Genomic DNA, 21572 nt, shown 5'->3' on the forward strand with positions numbered 1-21572 from the left:
CTTTTTTTTTTTTTTCTGTCAGTGATCATTCCACTTGTATTACACATTGCCTTTTCCCACCTCTTAACCATCTACATCCTGTAGTTGAGCTGCACATTGTCACATCTAGGCAGAGCTGCTGCTGTGATCACACACAGAAATATCCAGATATAATCACATCTTTGACTGACTTTGTCTCCATACAGTTGCAATCTCCAGATTCACGCACGAAGTTGGGAAACTTCAGGCATGTTGTAGGGGAAAAGTGCCAGGGAGATATTTCTTCTACAATCATGTAAACACATAATTTTTCTAAGTAAACAGGATTCTTAGAGAGGGCAGCATTGTCTCCTCCTTAAATCTTCATGACTTCCAAGTCCTCTGTGTCACCCCTGAACTCAGCACAAACTTGGCATCACCTGACTTGTCTAGCAGAGCAATCAGAAATAGTCTCATAGAGCTAGATAAACTTAAAGCAATTCCTAGAATAGCTTTTCTGGAGCACACACGCCGTAAAACAACACATATGGAGCTCTGCAAAAACACTTCACTGACATTCGTCGGTGGTGACTCACAGAAGTCACCCCGGCTCTGGGCCGATGCGGGGTGATCACCCAGCCCGGATGCCAATCACAGCCCCGCGCTCCACCATCCTGCACAGCGCTACATTTGAGCCAACGTCCTCGCTGAACTTTTGGAAGTCAAATAGAAACTCATCATCCCGTGCCGACAGCCCTAAATGACTTGAAAAATAAAATAAAATAAACTTGCAATAAGCCCGCTGTGCCAAGTCTCATACCACAGACAAGGAGAGAGGATCCCAGTCCACATTCCTACACAGAGGCTCAGAAAATGGTCAGAGAATTTTAGACGTCTAAAATAGAAAGTTCAGTGAGGGGAAAAAAAGCCTTAGTCATGTAAGTAGAGTTTATATTTTGACTTTGAAGGGTTGTTTTTCCCCTGTCAGTTCAGAACACAGTAAGATCTTTAAAACATTGTATCAAGAAGCTAAAGTATACTTTAAAATATTATTATTGCATACATATCATAGTAATATCACAATTCATACCCCCCCAACCCCTGCAGTTTACTCATTTTAAAAAAGATTATTAGGTGCAGCTTCATGCTTTACATAAAAGCTGAGGGAAATCTATGAAACTTTAAATTTAACTAATTTTATAATTTTGCCATCTACATTCCCACGTTTCCAATGTCTTAGTGAAGTTTCTGCAAACCGTCTGCAAAGTTTTATATGTCCGGATTCTCAATAAAGCAACACCGGGCATTTACAGCAGGATTAAATACGGACATTTAACACTGTGGATCTTTGACATCTGCAGCGGGCACTAACGGGGATTTCCCCCCCCCCATCCTTTTTAGCAGTTCAAGTTACCATTTTTCACTATGCAAATTAAAAAAAAAAAAAAGCAGCGCTGAAGGTAAAAAAATAAAAAGGTAAAAAAGTAGCAACTTTTAAGTGCCAAACACATGCCTTAGGAGAGACAACAAAGTGTGGAAGTTTCAACAACAACATGAAACAAGGACTTTAGTCCCCCTTCCTTCCCCCAAGACTATTTTCCACTTCTCGATCAACTTTCATGCTGTTTTTTTCGCTCCTCTGGTGTTTCCCACCCATTCCCATGCAGAGCACAGTGAGGGAAGCGGAGAGTTAATGCTGCAGTTGCAACTGGTGTGAGCCTTTACTATTAACTTGAATTTACGGAGCAATCTTTCCTTAAAAAAGAAATAATAATAATAATAAAAAAAATCCTCACTGCACTGTAAGACTGAGAAGTGTATTTAAAAAATCTCTCTCGAGTCTCTCTAAACATCTGCTCAAAGGTTTTGCTGTATCTTAAAAGGGCTCTAATTACTAGAAACTCCTTTCTTACTTAAGCCCAGGGCTCACATTTCGATTATAACTCAAGCTCCAGTTAATTTAGGTCTAAACCCAAAATGTCTGTACCAAACAGAAGAAAACATAGGCCTACCTTAAAACTTTCCAGCTTTTCAGAGGATCCAAGTCAGAGATTATAGACACCATTGTAGTAATAATAACAATAAAATATATATAAGTTAAAAAAAAAAAGGAAGAACAACCACGGCAGGGAAGGCTAACCACAAAAGCAGCAAGTACTCTACTCAGTGTGGGAATGACAACAAACCCGGCACAGCTCTTCCTCCTTCTCAAGCTGATAAGCACTTGTCCCAGCTTCTCTCCACCCCCAAAATCAATCTTGTGCTATATTGCTTCACAGTCCCAGTTTCATTTCTTCACCACTACCTTTTAAAGCCCTTGTAATCTGCTCCAACTGATCAAATTTGACCTTTTTGTAGTCCACTTTATTCCAAGCACAGCCCTCAGTTAAATCTCTCTTTATTAACACCGTCCTTCTTGGCTTTCTTTTGGAACAAACACAGCTCAAGCTCGAAGCCTCCAGCCTTTGCCAGCAATCATTTACAGATTACTGCAAGCTGCAGTCTTCTCCTTTTGGGTATTTTCTTCCACCTCTGAGGTTTGCTTTTATATTATTTTCTGAAGGTTGTTGGGGGGGGGGGTCTCCCTTTCCCTGTTCTGTGCAGGTTGGAGCTTGACACTTTTAAAGGAGGGACATTCTAGTACAACTCCTCTCCCACCCTTCCCTCCTCCCCCTATCCCTCACCCCCATATAGAGAGATAGATACATTAAAAATAGTTCACAACCTTTTGTATACAGAAGAATCTTTCTCCCCCTTCTTTATTTTTAAAATATCTTAGAATTTAAAGAACTTATACACTGAAGCTGTGCCTGAAAATAGTCTGATTTAAAGCAAGACTAGTATTATGGTGTAATAATAAAAGGTCTAATAATTCAAAGCCAGATGTAACCCTTTGGCTGTTTGAAAGGGGAAAAAGTGTCTATATAGTTCCATTAAATACATTTCTTTTTTGTTGCTACTTAAAATATAAATGGTAAAGCATCCTCCAGATTACTATGGTGACGTGAAAAGTTGTGTAGCTGCTGTTAGTGTGTGTTTACTTACGAACATCTAGATGATTGGCTTCTTTTGTGTTTCTGTAACACTTTTGACATTGATTTCCCTGTATTTAAAGACTTCTCTTTTGCATTTTTCCCCCTCTAAATGTTTTCCATCCATCCTGTGAGCGACTTTACCCTCTCCTTGAGCTCCACGGGTTCATTAGGATTCCTGGAAATTCTCAAATTAAAATTCTTTTTGGGGAAAAAAGCAAAACTGTACCTCATGAAGTGTTCAGTCAGAACCAAACTACCCCAAATGGTAGAAACTTCCACTTTGCTATTTATATCACAAGCATATGCTCCTAGTTTCCCTCTGCCGCCAGTTCTCAAAAAAAAAAAAAAAAAAAAAATTAAGATCAGCCCTTGTAAGTTACAAAGAAGCAGTAACATGATGGTCACATAGAGATTTGGGAGATTTGGCAGTGAGTGACACACTCATGAAAACATAATAAAGGGTATTATAAGACATAATAAACTTTTAAGGCTATTTTAAGTCTTCCACTGCCTCCTCCTTCGGTGAGTTAAAACTCGAGCTGTGTCTGAACTGTTTTAGGGCTCCCTGGTACGCTGTAGGCTGGGTTTGGGCAGCCTGAACCCCTCCTTTGCTGCTTGTACAAAGGCAGCACAGTCTTGCCCTTGCCAGAAGGTGACACTGACGCTTCCCACTGCCCAAAAAAGATAACGTGACCATTTAGTCTGCCAGACAGCAGCCTCGAGATAGTGGTCAAACAGAAACAACCAGTTTTAAACTACCTGGATACAAAATGCTTTCTTTGTTCGAAGGCCAGAGCTTCATTGACCCCTCATTTAGGAGAAACACTGAGTCATCTCCTGCCCGTCTCCCCCCCACAGCCAGGTGAAGCTCCTGGCTCAGCACGTGGGGCCGTATCAGTCGATCAGTTTATCAAGTCAGGCCTCAAGTTCAGACCTTGGAATTTTACATCCTCCCCTAGGCAACGCTTCCAACAGTTTTGCTTTATCTCCGAGGGGTGTAACAAGGATAAACACATCAGGGACAGCGGTCGGTGAGATTGCAGGTGCAGATCTTGGGAAGGAGGGTGGAGGACAGCTGGAGGTTACAGATGTTCCACCTCCCTCCCAATACCACTGTGGCACAGGGTGTTTCTCACCTGATACACACATATCTCTAAGCACTTCTGCAGAGATAGGGTTGTATCCAACTCGGGAAACTTTGGGCCCTACGTTTATTTACCTACAGCTGGTGGGTTAGATGCTTGTAATGGAAAATTAAATTCAGTTGTTTCTTTGTGGAGCTGAGCTGATGGAAAGCAAATAGAAAGAGATTGGTCAGTGTCTCTGTTTCCTCCCAAAACTTTGTAAACCACCTTTACACAAGTTAATCCCTCATTTGAGGCTGGGCAGGACATCAGTGGTTACAGCACAGTGCCTTTTCTCTTTCCTCTCCACCTCACCACCACATTTGTTGGTTTTAGAGCTAGAGTCACCTATTTTCCCTTGTAAACTTCTCATAGAATATTTCATATTGATGAGGAGGCTGAAATCAAGAAAGGCTTCAAGCTTAACCTGCAAAGATCAGAACTTTCAAAATATCCTGTCCTATCCTGTCCTGTTGGCGAGCTCAGTTTGAGTCCTTTTCACATCCTGTCTATACAGTGCTAGAGGTCAAAGCAAGAAAGGGGCAGATGTTTTGTCTTTATACCCCACTTGGGGACCTAAGTTTTTTCAATTTCTGTGTGGGTCAGGAGTCTGAGAGCTACAAGGGTAAGAGACCTTTACATTAAGGTCAGAAGTTCCTGTATCCCTAGACCTCAAGGGCAAGACACTCAAGATGGAGTGGAAAAATATGGAAAAACCAAGGCCAAGAGAAACATCTCAGCCCTGTCCTCCCTTTCAGATCACTGCTAGACCTGCCCTGAGCTCCGGTGCATCAAGATCCTCAGTGTCTCTTAATCTGTTCATCAAAAAAAATCCACAAACTATATCTATTTCCAGAATTTTATCTCTAACAACTACATTTATACTTTCCCATATTTTTCACTATCTTCCCACAGAAAGCACTCTATTATTTCCTCCAACATATCCTTGTGAAAACTATACTGTAGGAACAAATATACTTGTGCCTTTCCCATTTCCCATTATTATGGTTATTTTAATTATTTTCATCTTAAACCTTTCATGTCTGGAGCGAAAGCCATGTGTCCATTTTGCTGGACCTGGCTGGCCTTTTGCCAGCTTTTCCTACAACACTGAAGAAAGCCACTATAAGCTTTCTAAAAATAAAACTAGGAGATCAAGTTTAGTACAGAGAAACTTGCGACAGGCAACGGATTTTCCAAAACAGCCTCACGCATTTCATACAGCGTGTAGCTATAGTAGGAGAAAACAAATAAAACAGAAAAAAGACAGAAACCCTCTGTAAAATTATTTTAACTCTTGTGCTTAGATAGTGGACTTCATCCCAGCTTTTAGCTAAATGTTTTCTTCTGTTGGGGTTAAGGACTTTGCCTACAAAACTTTTATTTTTATGCTTTAAGTAAAGAAATTTCCTATGATCTTCAGCTTGTTTGCCAAGAAACCGCCAGCACATCTGTGAAATATTACTTAAGCAAATTTATTACAGTTAGCCAGAAGGCAAGTATCCTGAAAGTTCCTCTACCTGCTGAAATCCAGCCTATTGTATAATTTGGGTCTTTCGTGCCATAACATGTCCCCCCAGTGAGAGCTTATCAGTTCTCAGTTAATATGATAAAGAAGTACAAGCTTTCCAAGATTTTTGAGTCATGTTAAAGTAAATATATATGTATGTACTTTTGAAAACAACATTACTGCATACACACATACACAAAAGGATCTCTAAGCAATGTCATCATCCTTAGTTTAGACAGCTGTGGAGTCAAAAAAGTTCCAGATCAGCTAGCTACAAACATTTGAAGGTCAAGTACAGGACAAAGCATTTAAAAAAGCATGAGGAATGATGGCTACTGAGGATTAGAAAGGTGATTTTATGTAATGAGATTTTTTTTTTCCCTTCCAGGTATTTCTTTACCAGAAAACTATTGGACTGAGAACTTGATAGTCTTGGGCAGGATAATAAACCAAGTATAGTAAGCGGTTTGGGTTCGTTATTTCATCTTTTTTCAAGGGTGTTATCTCATTCAAAATATTTTAGGAGCCAAGGAAGGTCTGCCAAAGCACAACCTTTTAACCAGGGTGCCCAGCAGCCTGGTTATCAGGCAGTAGTAGAGAAATAAATAACCTTCTAGCATCTTCCCAAGCCATATTTTCCATTGCTCTTTCATACAAAGCAATATTAAGTTATTTGAAAGAAATCTTGGTCTTTTACCAGGAAAACCTCATTCTCCCGGGGGAACCTGTTAAACAAAAGCTCAGCTATTAAAGAGTGGCCTCCAACTTCAGGGCTGCTGTTGGGGGCTGATAAAGGCTCTTCTCCAGACTGTCTCATGCTGTCCCTCCCCATCAGCCTTGCCACCCCCCTGCCTCTCCTCCCAGTCCCTAATGCCTCGACTTTTAAGCAATGGAGTGACTAATTGAAAATGCATTCCAGCACTTTACAAGTAGCTTTTTCTTTCCTGCTGACCAGCCAAATGTTTTAAAGTTGGCAAGTTGCTGTTTTAACTTGGGAACTTGAGCACTTGTTCATGGCCTGGATGTAAGAAAAAAATGTGGCTGAATTTGATAATTCTGCTGAATAAAAAAATAATTAAAGGTCTTACTTCTAGAACTGGTATAAGTAAATCCAAGTATTATTATGAATCTTCAAAGCCAGTCCATTCTCTCTTTGTGAAATACATCATTTGGGAGACAAGAAATTTTAAGTCTAAGAAATGCCTCAAATCGTGCACCAGTACTTGTACAGAACCAGAGGAAAACCAGTCACAAACAGATATAAATCCATCTGACAATTATGCTTTGGGAAAGAGAGAACTGTAACCAAAACACCCTGGAGACAGTAGTCGCTGATTCAGGGCGGGTCAGTGGCCAACTGGGCTGGGATTCAGCACATCTTATCACACACAGTAACTTAGAAGTCGGCTTCATCCAGCAGCTGCAGAGATTGAAGGGTTTTGTTTCCTTGCTCATTGTACAAAGCCTGCACTTTAACAGTTAATCATTAATCTTAAATTGCATAAATGTGTCTCATACTTATCGACTTTTTGCTTCTACAGTCTGCAGAGACAAACTTTCAAGAGATGGTATTTTTTTAATACTGATGGTGATTTTAATGGATTTTCAAGTACTTTCAGGTTTTGCTCATGACAACTGCAGCAATAAAAAGCCTTGTGAACAAAGATGTGTTTTGTGCCTATTCACCTAGCAGAAAATCACTATTACGACATACTTCATTATGAGAGAAATGCTTTCCAGCCTCTCTGAAGAGACAGTCATCCCCAAACTCCCATCAACCTAATTGTTTTTAAGGTGTTCGTAGTTTGCTTTAAACAGCATACGAGCCCAACATTTACATCCTCTGCTAAATTTCTCTTTATTGGTCAACAGGAGGGTTTCTTCGTTCTGCAGCACTGACGGAGCGAGAACACTTCTGTAGTCCGAGGCAGGGCTTGCCCTTCCTAACCCAAGAGAAAGAATGAAAGAGAAGAAAAGCTCCTTGTATTTGCCAGACATGTTCAAAAAGAGCTACTTGCACCCCCCAATCTGCTTCTTTCATTCCATTTGGCAGAGTCATGGGTCAAATTTGGTAGAGAAGAAAATAGCAGCCGTTAACCGTTCCGGCGCCACAGCAGACTGAGGAGCCAAAGCCAACACTGTCTGTCTTTGCATTTCCATTCTTTTGGTGTCAGGTCATACAGTGAGCACCAAAAGATCCTTATGAAACCTTATGAAAAGGCTATTGTTCAGGCTGCCTTCATAACATAGTCCAGAAAATAAAAACATCAATAATGACCTCAATAAGTGCTTTGTTGTGAAGGCCATGTTTTCACATGGACCACAGCTGCATTTCTACACTCCCAATGCCATCTCATGCAGCAATGAAGAATAAATCTAAGAGTAATTTAGTTATGCTGAATGTATACTGTGAAATGTTTAGGAAACCATTTCCAAAGAGACAGAGGAAAATTAGTGGCTCCGTATCCATATCTGTCTTTAATAGACTGTTCAAATATTTACCTCTGGTTTTCTATCCTTCACAGAAGTCCAAGGAGTAGGATGATTATTGGTAAGGGACTAGGTGGAGATATTCAGTTAATTCCTCTCAATGTCTTTCCTTTTGACATTGAGAAAACTATTTTTTTATCTGTGCCCTACTTTCCCATCTGGGAGGGACAGACACCACCCTAGCAATCTACAGAGCAGAATGTTAGGAACTTAATAGAAGACACAAAAATTGGCAGCTTTATGAAATTCCCTCCTTTTCAAGATGGTTTTAAGTCTAAATCAACTGAAATACTGGTTTGTCATTCAGTGTAAAAGAACATGATCTGTTGAGACAGATGGCTTCTACCACTTCAAAAATTTAAGAGTTGCTGTAGAAAAGTAAGGAACCCCTGAAGCTTTAAAAAAGTCACCTATACCATAGCCTTTAAAATGAAAATAATTGTAGAGCTCCAAAGTCCTAGAGGGAAACAAGGGAAAAAATAGTAAAAGGTAATAATTATGAAATTAGGAAAATGGTGAAATAAATCTCCCATTTCTGAGATTCATGTTTATCAAACTACATTCAAGCACATGATTTTGAAGGTGTCAACCACAAACACCTTCTTTATGCATCGAGCTTATATATCTTTTAAACAGAGAGAGAGACACCAGGTCCCTTGTGACGGTGTGCTTTGCTATTGACCTAAAGATGATAACATGTGAGTAGGGAAGGAGAAAATGCTTCAGACTCTGCAGCAATCCCATGCATATTTCATATAAAGGCGCAGAGGAACATCCTTTTAGCCTGTGTATGAACTGCACCAGCACAGGCTGAGTTTACGTCTGATGCTGGTCAGGATCCGAGATTTGCTGTACTCACTAGAGATAACACTGTTTCATTTTCCCTTCCTATTACAGAGGCTGGGAGAGCTGACAAAATAGGAAGGCAACTTTTTGCCGTAACAGCTGGCAGGAGATTTTTACAGACATAAAAACCAATTAAGTGTCCTGATTCTGGGCATGTAACTCCCCCAGAGCTTTTGTTTAGAAGTGCTTATCTGCTTGCATAGGCACAAGCATCTACAAATCCATGTACAGGTGTGTGTGTATCTAAATAAAGCACCACAGAGAGCACTGAAATAAGCTGTTGCTCTCCTGAGAAAAACCCCAACATGTTATCCCTGGGAAAACAGTACAGGAGAGAGTTTCATAACAGTACTGCTTGATCAATAGAAGGCTGCAATTAAATTCCATTCTAAAGGACAACTTATCCATAAAAAAGTTCACTTTAAAGGTCCTAATTCAGGGAAAATCAGAGAAAACTTTTTTTCTTAAATAGTGAATGCAGTTGTTTACCTTTATTACCTAAAGAAACTTTTATTTCTGAAAAAGCAGGGCCATGTTTTTTTCTGTTTCTGAGGACTACTCAATTTTAAAAAAGCATGACATAAACATTCATTCATTCCCATGTTGGTGATTCCATTACTTCCTACATCCCTTCATGAAAGTTTTGTATCTTTCAAAGAGCATTAATAGCTATGGTAGCCCAGATTACATTATTTACATACAACAGGTCATAGTCACATGCATAGTTTGTTTACAGGAGATACTTCCTTTCTGTTCAAAAATACTCAAAGTCTCATGTCACAATTTTTTTTCCTTGCTGACCTCATTTACACAAGCCCAAGCACGTTAGTGATTTTTCTCCCAGACAAGGCCTAGGTTGTGATTCCAATAAAGACAAGCACAGGCCCCCATGTTGAAAATAAAACATTTTTATTGCTTTCTAAACCTCGGGCATAAACATTCATTGCTTCATCTGACAAAATCCAACCCATAAAGACTGAAAAAAGAGTGAGATTAATAGAACCAACTTACTAGAACACTGCATTACCCTCAAGACAGTGTATGTCCTGAAAATTGTATATCTTAAAGTTTGGCCCAAGGAGCAAGGAAAATACCCTTCTTTTCTCATGTGGGTGTTCAGTTGTTACACCTTAAATCCACACTTCTCTGGAAACTGCAGGACCTAATAAGGGCTGAGTGCCCCAAGTCTGGATTGGATTGGTTGCTATTCATAGGGTGTCCTTGGGAAACTTCCTTCATTTCACAGGTTCCTGGTGTGCCAGGCAAAAAGAAATGAGTAAATCTGGCTTGGATTGGAAGAGGCTTTAAAGAGCATCTTTTTTCAGCCCCCCTGCCATGGGCAGGGACACTTTCCACTAGAGCAGGTTTCTCAAAGTCCCATCCAACCTAGCCTTAAACACTTCCAGGGATGGGGCAGCCAAAAGTTTTCCAGATTACCTGTTCCAGTGCCTCACCACCCTCACAGTAAAGGATTTCTTCCTAATATCTATTTTAAATCTACTCTCTTTCAGCTTCCTATCTTAGATTTCACTGCTCCCCCATCTGACAGAACATTAGAGGACTGAATTACAAATTGTCTTTGTTGCTAATCATCCGGGAAGGATTTCAGTCTCTGCCTGAGGAAACCGTGAGGGCAAGATAGTGCTGCTTTTCGTGATAGCTTCTTCAGATAATTCATATTTCTCTCTTTTAGTTTGTATCTTGTCTGCAAATGAGAAGTTCCAGCTGCTGCTGCTAATTATTCCCTACCAAGTAGTTTGAGAAAGCTTTTTCCTCTTGCAGAAATAGGTGTCTAGTCACTAACCAAGGTGCTTTTAGATACCCCCAAGCCTTCTTTTTTCCCATTTTCTTTTAGTTGCTATCTCCTTAAGAAGTAAGTAACCTTCTTTTCAAATTATGGACGCTGCATCTAAAATTCAAGCTCATTTTATGATGTCAATAGTGAGTTCAGGCTTCATGTTGACATTATTTATGACAAAGCTGGGCCTAACATTTTTCCCAAAACACAGTCATCCAGCTGAGGCCTGTTTGGGATATTAATTGGCCTGTGTTCAATCCAATAAACTGTGCTCTGCTGGTCATGAATAGACACAATCTTCCCTAGACTACCAGGAGACGCAAAGTTCAGAGCCTTGAGTGCTAATATTTTTCTATTGTATTGTCATAGAGGAACGGAATTTTTAAAGGAACTCCTGGTTTCCGTTAGTAAATTATTAGTGTAATATTTTTTGGGCCAAACATTTTTTATCTTTTCTCTTATTTTCCCTTTTGTTGATGGATTAAGCAGCCCATGTGTATGTGGGGCAGCCCAAATGCCTTTTTCGAACTCACACAACCATGGCCATGGTATGGCAAATAATAATTCCCTTTTGGTACAGATTAACCCAACCTACACATTTAAGATGATCCATTCCCAAGACATGATTCTAGCTATCTAAATTTCTACAAATTTGAAACCACTTTCATTATCCTTAGATGATATGAGCAAATAATTCTGCTGTATTTCAAATACAGAACCAAAATATTTGTCATCCAGGATCTAGAAAAACCCTTAGTCCACTTCTGTCTTTCATGATGTGCTATTAAAAACTTTATCTCTGGGTAGTAATGACTATGTATAGAGTATGTATACAAAAGGTGATGTGAAACTGCTTAAAGAAACTGTTTTAAAAGAATATTCAGCATGGAGGAGCAATGCCATTTTCCATCTCCACTCCTACATGATGAAAGTTTGCCAGATCTTGCTGAAGCAAATTCCTACTTGCCAGGTCCCATTTGGTCCCTCTCCCTCACCATCAGAGCTGAAAACCATTTTAGTGAATCCACCTGAACTGATATTTCAAACTCTGGTCTGAGCAAAATAACTGTCATGGGAAGCTGTCCTGACCTGGGTGACAGGAGAGCTTTTGGACACCTGGAATGAAAAAGCAACACTTAGACTAATATACTACAGATTCTTTACTTCCTGCTCCAGCTGCTGTAAAACCTGGCACAAGTCTGGAGATATAGGAGCTGGAACGTCACCAGCCATAGAATGTGGCAGAAAGGAGAGCTTTACTAAGATTAGTGAAGTGTTTCGGGTAATGATTTATTCTGGAGGTCTGCTCAGAGGAGGACAAAAGGGAAGGTGCTCTCCCTTCTGCAAGCACTGCTTGTGGATTTATTGAGAGCTATCATCTAAAGCTGAGAAACTAAATTCAGTGTGTATGGACACTCTTTGAAAGACTGCCAAAGGCTTTAGAAATAAGAACATAAATTGAAGGTGAACAAAACTGCAATTGAAGCTATCTCCAGCAAATATAATTAAGAAAATAACCTAGTGAATGAAAAATACATTGGACTTCTAGAAATTATGTAATTTTCAATAATACAAGAAAAGGGTTCCTAAAGGCAGGAATTCCCAAATTAAAGAGTGATATAAGAACCACTTTGAAGTAAATAGGCCATCCCAGAGCCAAAGACTGTTACTGCCTTACCAGCAACAATACCAGTATGTGGCAATAAATGTTCACAGTCCCCTGAGCTATAGCACTGCTGTTTGCTCCTGGTACACCTTCAGCTTCTCCCCCTTGGTCTTAGTCCTGACAGCCACCTCCTGCTATGCCTCTGGTTTCCCTATTACAACCTTATATATTTTATAAATTTTTATTTATCCCTATTTCTCCCTTTCTTCTCTTGCTGTCTCTCTATTTGTCTTTAGTTGCTGTCCACACTACTGTGATGGCACAAGCTTTTAGCCAAAGGTGTCTTCTTTCCTCACTGTGGAATTATGATAATCTAATAAAACCATGAACAAAGAACTTTCTATTTTCCAATCAGTTTCATTCAGAATTTTTCTCCTTTGTAAAATTACCTCTTTGAAAGCACCAGTATGTGTACGACTAGCAGGGATGTGCTCCGTTTGCTGTACTGAATGTAATCATGTCACAATCGTTCATCCTTAGGCAGCCACTAACTTCCAGTTTAGTGACAAATTCATCTTTATCCAATATAATGAAGTCCAGGAGAGACTTTGTTCGCATTGAGCACCATATCATTTATGTTTGAAACTGCTTTCCTTAAAAATCCCCCAAAAAATCATGATTGGTATTTTGCTACCGAGTTCATGGACACAGTAGCCCTGCCTCAGGAACTGAAATAATTGAATCCTAGAAAGATGTGAGTTGGAAGAGACCTTAAAGACCATTTGTCCCAATGGACAGTGACACCTTTCACCAGAGAGGTTGCTCGCTTCCTATACAATCCAGCCTTAAACACTTCCAGGGATGGGCAATCTCCCATCACACCTCAGTTCTCCTCCTTATATTACTGATTGGTTCTTATGGAATAACACATCTTATTTTGGGATTTGACTTATGTTTTTTGCTTGAAATAACTGAGTGGAGTGTGCAGGTTTTGGCCAAAACCATCACTGTGTCACATCACTGCTGATGTGCACTCTCACTCCTGAGCAGTACAGGACAGAGTACTCTTAGTACAGAGCACTGCCTTCCCTATGATCCTGTGGTTCATGACCTTATGAACCTGCACAGACCTCCACAGTGCTAAAACTCTGAGCATTCCCTATTCCTTCCATCCATCCATCCATCCATCCATCCATCCATCCATCCATCCATCCATCCATCCATTCCACAAATTATCTCAATTTCAAGCACTTTCTTTATGGCAAGTGTATTTTGTCGTTTAAATAGATCATTTTTTCAGGCTTATATTTGAGTAACAGGTTTGACTAGAGATCTTCTGAGGTCCCTTCCAAAAATCCTCTCCACTCATTTTATTTTTTCCCACTCCAGCACTTTTAGACTGTTAACGGGTAGAGATACTAACTTTGTTTATTCAAATCAGCAGTCTTTCAATGAGATAACTATATCAGATTTTCCTATATAAATTCCCAGTTCTCTCGGTTTTAATTTATAGTACAGAAAGAAACTAACTCGTAAGCAATAAGAAAAAGTATTTCATTGCTGAACAGGTAACATTTTGAGTTTGGACTGCCTGAACCTTCACAGTACCTTACTAAACAAGGCAGTTTAAAGTCCTCTTGGATGTTGCAGCTATGATTTGACTGAAGCATTAGTATTGTGCTGTATGGTTCACAAGCTGAGGGTCAGGCTGTGCTAAGCACAACTTTCAGCCAGCCCTGAGCACAGGTACCACAAGCTGTCTGGTGGTGAATGGGGGGAGACTGATCTCCAATATGTCTCAGTCAGGTTATATCTTTCACAAACCTGTGCAACAGGCCTTTTCCCAACATGTCACAAGCACTGAAATATCTGCTGTACCATGACTGTTGCCTGCCAAAGCCATCCTGACGTGTCCTGCCTGTCACACTCCAGCTTGCCATACTACTGAGATAATAGGGGGGCAACATCTGCTCCCCTGCATCCTTCCAGGGCTCGAGGAGCAAGACATGGTGATGAGATTATTTAAAAAAAAAGAAAAAAAAAAGAAAAAAGGAAAGCAATGGTGTAAGGCACACGTTGGGATCTTTGTATAGCAGCTGAGGCCCAGGGATCTGGGGGATGAGTCATTTAAACCAGACACAAACTTTCCCCACCTCCCCACCTTACATGAAAGGAAAGGCGGTCGGAGCCAGACCATCTGGACAGCTCTGTGGGAGCAGAGCCTGCAGAGAGGATTGGGCCTCCTGCAATGCTGAGCTGAAAACAAAGCAAAACAACTTGCTCTGCAGACCTTCTTTGAGCAGCTCATCAGCAGCTATCAGCTGACTTTATATCAACGAGCATTTGTGGTGATTAACCCTTCAAACGGGAAAGAAGATTAAACTAAAGAAGAAGAAAATATTATGAAGGAGATGACACTAAGGAGAAGGTGGCATTATGAGGAGGACAATATTAAATTAAACCTATGAAAGTGTTCAGAGTCATTGCCATTGAAGCCAAATTTGCCACAGAACACCCAGCATTGGTTAGTGCTGTAAGCATTCGGAGTGCTCTGCTGTTGTCACAGCACTATACTATATTCACAAAGGGTTTAGAAGTTAAATTTGAAATGGAAATTCATAGGAGAGGCAACTAAACAAGTAGGATTATATGTCACCAAATATGTAGATGTACAGAGTTTGTCAATTCGTATGAAAATTCCAAGACAATTTCTTCATTGATCAGATTTCTATTGCTGCACAAATGGTCTCCTGTGCAAATTACTGCGAAGCAGTCAAAATTAACATTTGTTTCTTTATTATTAGACTACAAAATTTCCAACTTTTATAGCTTTCCCAATTATCACTTTCTATTAGCCCCATTACCCAATATAACTATTTTTTCCCTAGGATGATTTCGGCATTTTTTCAGTTTTGAATCACTCAGCAGTAAAACATACAATGGAGAGAAACGGGCAATTGTTATGTAAGTTATTCTATTTACTCAGGAAAGTAGGAACCTACCTCATGCTAAATACAGCCTAAAAAGGAAAAAATTGGCTTAAAATCTCTGTTAATATTACTAAACATGTTGCCACACCTGTTCCCACAAGAAGCATATTCCCACAGTAGTATTTATTGCCTATGGAGACTGTTAAGGAAAGATTTATTCTAGTTGACACTAGTTAAGATAAAAACTGTTGGCTAATACTACAAAGTACTCTGTTTCTGAAAGGACAAAGGACCTTTCCACACAACTTAATATGTAGAATTTTTGATATGTAATTTCCATATTCATTTATTCCAAGTAGATGCATCTAAGTAATGGACTGTTGGTCTCATCAAAATTGTAATGTGTACTTAATGAGACCATGTCTCTTAATTTTAGCTCTTGATATTCAGGCTTTATGAAATGTATCTGTATAATTTCAGGAAATTACAACGGAATGTGACAACCATCACTATTTTCCTCTCTGGGCAAGCTGCAGGAAGTGGCTGTGTCCACTTATAGCCATACAAGTATCTTTGGAGTCTCTTGAAGTTCAAAAATCAATGGTAGGAAAATTGCTATATAAATTAAATAATATTTTAGTTACCTCTGGAATGATTAGTACTAAAAGGATTTTCAGGTGCTATAAGGCTTTGGAGTTTTAAAACAAAGAGAATACAGAGCTCTAAAAAATAATCTTTACGTTAAATGAATGTCATAAGGATGTATTTATCAGAGAAAACATTGGTGGTTTTTTATATAAGTATCTTTCCTTCTAAGAGACGTGTTAAGTTATGATGTAGAGTGGGTCCCTGCTGCTCAATATACCAAGAAATAAAAGTTCAGATATGTGTCATGATAGAGATAAATTTCTGTTGTCTCTAATTTCGCAGAAATATAGGAAATGTAGAAGAGATGTAGATAGGACATAAAAGCCTCACTGTGAAGTTGGACAATAGTACAACCTCAAATCTTAATTAGTTTATTGATTAAGTCTATAAAGATGATGTTCTGTTAACAAAATGATATGTTATCCATCCTTTGCCTATTGTAGTGCTGTAGCAATTCCAGCAAGCTTAGTACATAGATTTATATACTTGTCTCTACAGTCCATTTGTATAAACAAGTAGCTCAGAGGATTTAGCTAACCCCCCATCTGGTTACTTTAAAAGCAGAAGTACAAAAATATCAAAGTAACAGAAATAAAAATGATTTTAACTGGTCTCCATCTGGCAATTTTAATAATGGAAATGCAAAGTTGTAAAATGTGCCAACTATCCAGGCTTTGTGCAAAAAGAAAAATTGTGATTAAAAACATTTTAGAAGTCAAGACAGGTTAGCTAAGACTTTAGATGAGGGTCGACTAAATTCAATATCACAGGAATCTAGGTCACAGTTTACCCTAGCACAGAAGAAGCACATTATCTCATAAATATTGGGGTTTACACCACTTTCCTCTGGGTTGGTAACTGAGGCTGAACAAAGATATTTCTAAAATACATCCTTCTGCAATGATGATGTGACATTAATTTTAAATTTTACAAATCCTTTACATTCTGAGAAATAGGTTTTTTTAGTTTTAATATTTTGTAGCTGAAAGGGTTAAGGTGACTCAGGAAGGGCTTGATCTTGTGCTCATTTGAGAGAAGAAAAGAGAACAAACCCTCACTGACTACTTTTAGCTGAATTCTACAGAGCAGACTTGCATATTCTATTAGGAAACTTGGATCCTGGAATCATCAGTGTTACGACATTTAATGCGTTTTATTTTCTAAGTTAGTCCAAAACCTTGCACAGCAGGTTTGGAATTATTATGGTTTCCATTTTTCTTCTTTTTTTTTCATTCTTCCCACTTCTCACTTTTGTTTTGTTTCACTTTGAATACTTCACAGTGTTTGTATTTTGAAAGCTGGCCTATTTTCCCTCACAAAGCAGATTCAGTTTGTGGTATAAATGCTAAATCAGCATGTGTCAAACTTGTTAAACCTTTTTTATGCCAGGCCTTGAAGGACCTGATAAAATAAAGCTGTAAAGATATACATTTTAATAAAACATTATTCATGCACTGTTAGTCCACAAAATATTCTCATGTACTATATAGAAATGAAAAGTAACATTTCTCTGGCCTAAAGCTAACTTTTTATGACTCCCTTGGTAATTTTTCCTTCTTTAATATCACTTTATTTATTTTTTTTACAATAAGCTTTCAGAAAAGGGGTGTCATTTTTCTCAACACTTTTGCGTGTGTTTTTTCCCCCCCCCCGACCCTTTACATCATCTATAGAATAATTTAATAGGGATATGGAAATCAGACAGAGTAACTGCTGGAAGCAATATGCACTGATCAAAACCCAGAGAGAGCAGCTCTGTTGAGAACTGAGCTGTGGTTGTGTGGTTCAGACACTGACCTGGGAGTCACAAGATCTGGGTTTTCTTCCTTAATCCACCTGACCTCCCTGAGTGATACCAGCTCTCTGTTTGCTCAGCAGGAATGAAAATATTTACATTCTCCATTCTTTTATCTATTTAGATGATGGGTGACTTGAGAATCCTACTGTCTTTTATAGTGCTGGTACACAGTGCAGTTATTTCAGCTGATGGTTTTAGGTACCATAAGGTAAAAATACATGTTAGGGATCTAAGAATCCTTCCCTTGTGTGTGAGTCTGCCCTCTTGTCTGAGAAAGAAGACCCTGAGACAAGGAGGACTCCAGTGCTGGCTTGTAGGCAAAACCAAACCATTGTGTACTTAAATACTGGAGCATAAGGTTTTATATTTAATAGAATCATAGAATGGTTTGGGTAAGGAGGGACCTTAAAGATCATTTGGTTCCAATACTGGCAGCATCCTATAGGCTTTCCAAAGATATTCACTAAAAGACACGCTGTATTCAATAATAGATACAGAGCTATCTCTTGCTCTCATTCAAGACATCTCTTTTGTAGTTCTGGTTTTCATTTATTTGGACTCTTTTCAAAGTTGTGACTCACATCTGTCAGCCATTCACTCATCTGTGTCAGTGAACATGAACACCAGGATACTCTCAAGACCATCAGCAGATTTCCAAGCTTTGTGAGTGTACAGCCATACAGGACCTCCAGAGTCCAGACCATCCAGGTCCCCTGGATGTCTCCCTCAGTGACTGCTTTTCCTACAAAAGGCCCTCTGCTAGAAGAGCAGTTACCAGAGGTAATTCCAGCCCCATTAGATCTAAACTTTTTTTACACCCTCACAGCTGTGTGGAAATCAGTACAGTTTCCTCTTGTCCCTGATGGCTCATGGTGTGGATCACCATCATTTTCTGTACCAGACCCCTGATGTGTCACAACCATGAGGATCTATTTCAGAGGCTCTCAAGAATGCAAACTACATTCTTGAGAATCAACTACAGCTCTCCTTGAGTTTGACCACGCTGTTGCTGACTGAGTGACCAGCGATCAAGATCAACATCTGCATTGACAAAGGGTTCTTCAGGAACAAGTAAAGAACTTCTGTTCTGAGGCAGTAACAACCAGTTGCTGTGCAAATATCAAGGACTGTAACCCGGTTAACTATAGAACCATAGAAAACCACAAGGACTGCAGGAGATAATTATCTTTAATACAGCATGACAAAGTATAATTTTCTCTTATTATGCAAAAAATGAGGTGCAAGGAGAAAGAGGCAGAACTGCTGTTGGGAATGTAGTTCATCTCTTCCGCTGTAGGCACTGGTACCACAGAGCAGCTTATTCTTTCTTTTTCTCCCCATGCCTGAGAATATTTTTTCCTGTCTTGAAGGAGTCCCACTGTTCTTCCCTGCCTTCCACACCTGCTCTCTTCTTCTTTGCTGAGCTACAAAGTAAAACAATAAACATTCAAGGTACAAAAATTCACATTGCTTGGCTCCTAGTACTCAGAAACTGATGAGCTAAGAAGGAAGGGAGGAGTTTTTTCTGATTGAGCCTTGAGTTCCTCCTTCAGCAGGATGAACTGCTCAAATATAAAAGTTAAATCCACATTCTGCCATACTTAGAGGTATTCTGGACTGAGGATTTCAGTGGGATTGTTGCCAAAAGAGCAGGCAAACAGGGAGTGCTGGCTGGTTGTGCAAAAATAAGAAGAAAACAGTCCCAGGGTTTGGGAGGTGGGTTTTGCTGCACTGGCATGCTGGGAGATTAATGCAAGCCACTTAGCATCTCCTTCCTCCCCCCTTGCTGTGCCCTAGGTTCAGGAGGAACAATGACATTTTTCTCCTTTGTACTGATTTGAAAGCTACTGATGAAAACTGCTACTTAAGGATTAGTTAGTAATGTGGAGAGGAAATTCTTGGGGGGGGGGGGAAGAACAGTAAATATGCTTTTCAGTCCAAATGTATACTGCATGTTTTTAAGGCAGAAAAAAAAAGCCTTTCTCAGAAAAAACATTTCCAGAAGAGATTTTCATTTTCATGCCACTTTTTTTTTTCCTACTGAAAGAGCACAGATAGAAAATTTCCATCAAATTCTGAAAACAAATTAATTCCTTGTTTTGCTAAACATACTATGGCTATACAATTCACAAGCAAAGATATTCTGAAAAGCAAAGACTGGTTGGTTTACCATATCCCTGTCAGTAAAGCTGTTATTACCTCTGCTGCTGCTCAGAGAAATCTCAACAGGTCATAATGTTCCACTGTGTGTCTTAGACCTGAAGGAGCAAGGGAATTCTCATTCATTTAAAGATACTGCAGTACTGCCTCCATAAATCCACTCAATGGGACAAGATGTAGGCCCAGCTCGATGAGATAAAGGTAGTGTTTTACACCAAGTCTTCAAGCTTCGTTCTAAATAGCCATTGATTTCATGGGTATACATCAGATTTTTATGTTCTTCTGGATATCGCTGTCTACGATTTCATCCTTTACTTTAAAAAGGGCAGCAATTGACTGGCAACACCCAGAATACATCCTATGACATCCATCTACTGTGGTTTAGGATCTTGCTTCAACGCAATATAGCAGTTTTATTTCTTATAAAGAATGATTTATACTGAAGTTAATGCCTTAAGTGTAACACATCTACAGTGGGTAATGTTATCGTAGCATATATTTCTTCTCTAAGAAGTTAACCTACTACCCAACTTGCTTTTGCAATGAATGTTTGCATAATGTAAACCAGCCACTTTTATACTAATAGAAATAAATGGCTGAAAGAACACAAAAAATGGAGAGGTTTTGCTTACTATTTAAATTCTTTCAAATAGCAGTGCAGTGTGAAATTCTAATACACTCTCTCTGCAACAGTCAGACATTAAAATGGTCCAAAGATTAGAAAATCACTTAAAAATGTAATTAATACAGGAGCACAATTCTCTGTGGTTTGTAAGATATGATGCATTTAGTGTAGCAAATAAAACATAGCATAGGACAGTCATCCACGTGTATTATGCTTCTAATCCATTAAAATATGTACATAGATTTTCTGTATTTGCCTTACAAACTTTGTATTTTCTGGGCTAGATTTTGAAGAGTGATGTTTAATTTAATTTTACAGTTTTTTGCTGTTGTTGAGGGTTTTTTATAGTTAATTTCTTCAGAAAATTCATAGTAATTTTCTGACAGTAATAAACCTGGCAATTAAGTACGTAAGAATACATCCTAAAAAAATTTTCTAGGATTTCTAGGATCACAAGTGGAAAGGGACCAGAGGATGTTGTCTGCTTCAAACCCCTACTCAGTCAAGGTCAAGTTTACTTTTCCATGGACAGTTTCTTGGTTTTGGTGCTTCAGTCTTCTTACTTATATTTGGATAAAGGTTCAAACCCGGAAAGATGCTCTTGCTCTCAACAACCAGCTACACCCTGAGCAAATCTGTGCATTGATGCTTTGAAATGATGGTGTGTTTCCTTAGGGATCTCAGCTTCTGAAGCCATTATTATGTTTCTGTCTGCTTCATGAAAGTTTTGTCATGAGATGGTGTTGTTTTGCTCATTTCAGAGGAACTCAGTTTTTAAGGATTTCAAAATTGTCAGCACTTCTGAAAATTTGACAGTTGCCTGAAGACACTTTGCATAAACATTTAGATGCTCTCACAGTTAATACACTAAAAACTTCAGGTCAAGGTAAAAAGTGTTTTGTGAGAGGTCTATAGCCATCTGGAACACACTATACAAACCTTGTACCTCTACTTTTCAGTCCCATACATTGGTCTTAATATTTTCCCTATCTTTTTATCCTATTATCCAGTTTCTGAGTCCAGTAAGGAAGAGCAAAACCAAAA

The 21572-nt window shown here is 39.1% G+C and overlaps 1 protein-coding gene across 2 annotated transcripts in view; it reads right to left on the reverse strand.

Annotated features, from left to right (window-relative positions):
- The window catches only part of CELF2 (CUGBP Elav-like family member 2), a 456142-nt gene that overhangs the window by 376759 nt on the left and 57811 nt on the right, over positions 1-21572 (reverse strand). The window contains exon 1 of one of the 2 annotated variants that reach the window (XM_027728230.2): positions 1971-2082. The exons of the other annotated variant lie outside the window; for it this stretch is intronic. Within the exon in view, the coding sequence (XP_027584031.1) occupies positions 1971-2023 (53 nt within the window). The 5' untranslated portion in view covers positions 2024-2082. Of the gene's footprint in view, positions 1-1970; positions 2083-21572 lie in introns of those variants that run through there. 2 annotated transcript variants of the gene reach the window in all.

Source organism: Pipra filicauda, unplaced genomic scaffold, assembly GCF_003945595.2.
Source record: "Pipra filicauda isolate LSUMZ 115617 unplaced genomic scaffold, ASM394559v2 scaffold119_size3216105_pilon, whole genome shotgun sequence".
NCBI classification, from domain to species: Eukaryota; Metazoa; Chordata; class Aves; order Passeriformes; family Pipridae; genus Pipra; species Pipra filicauda.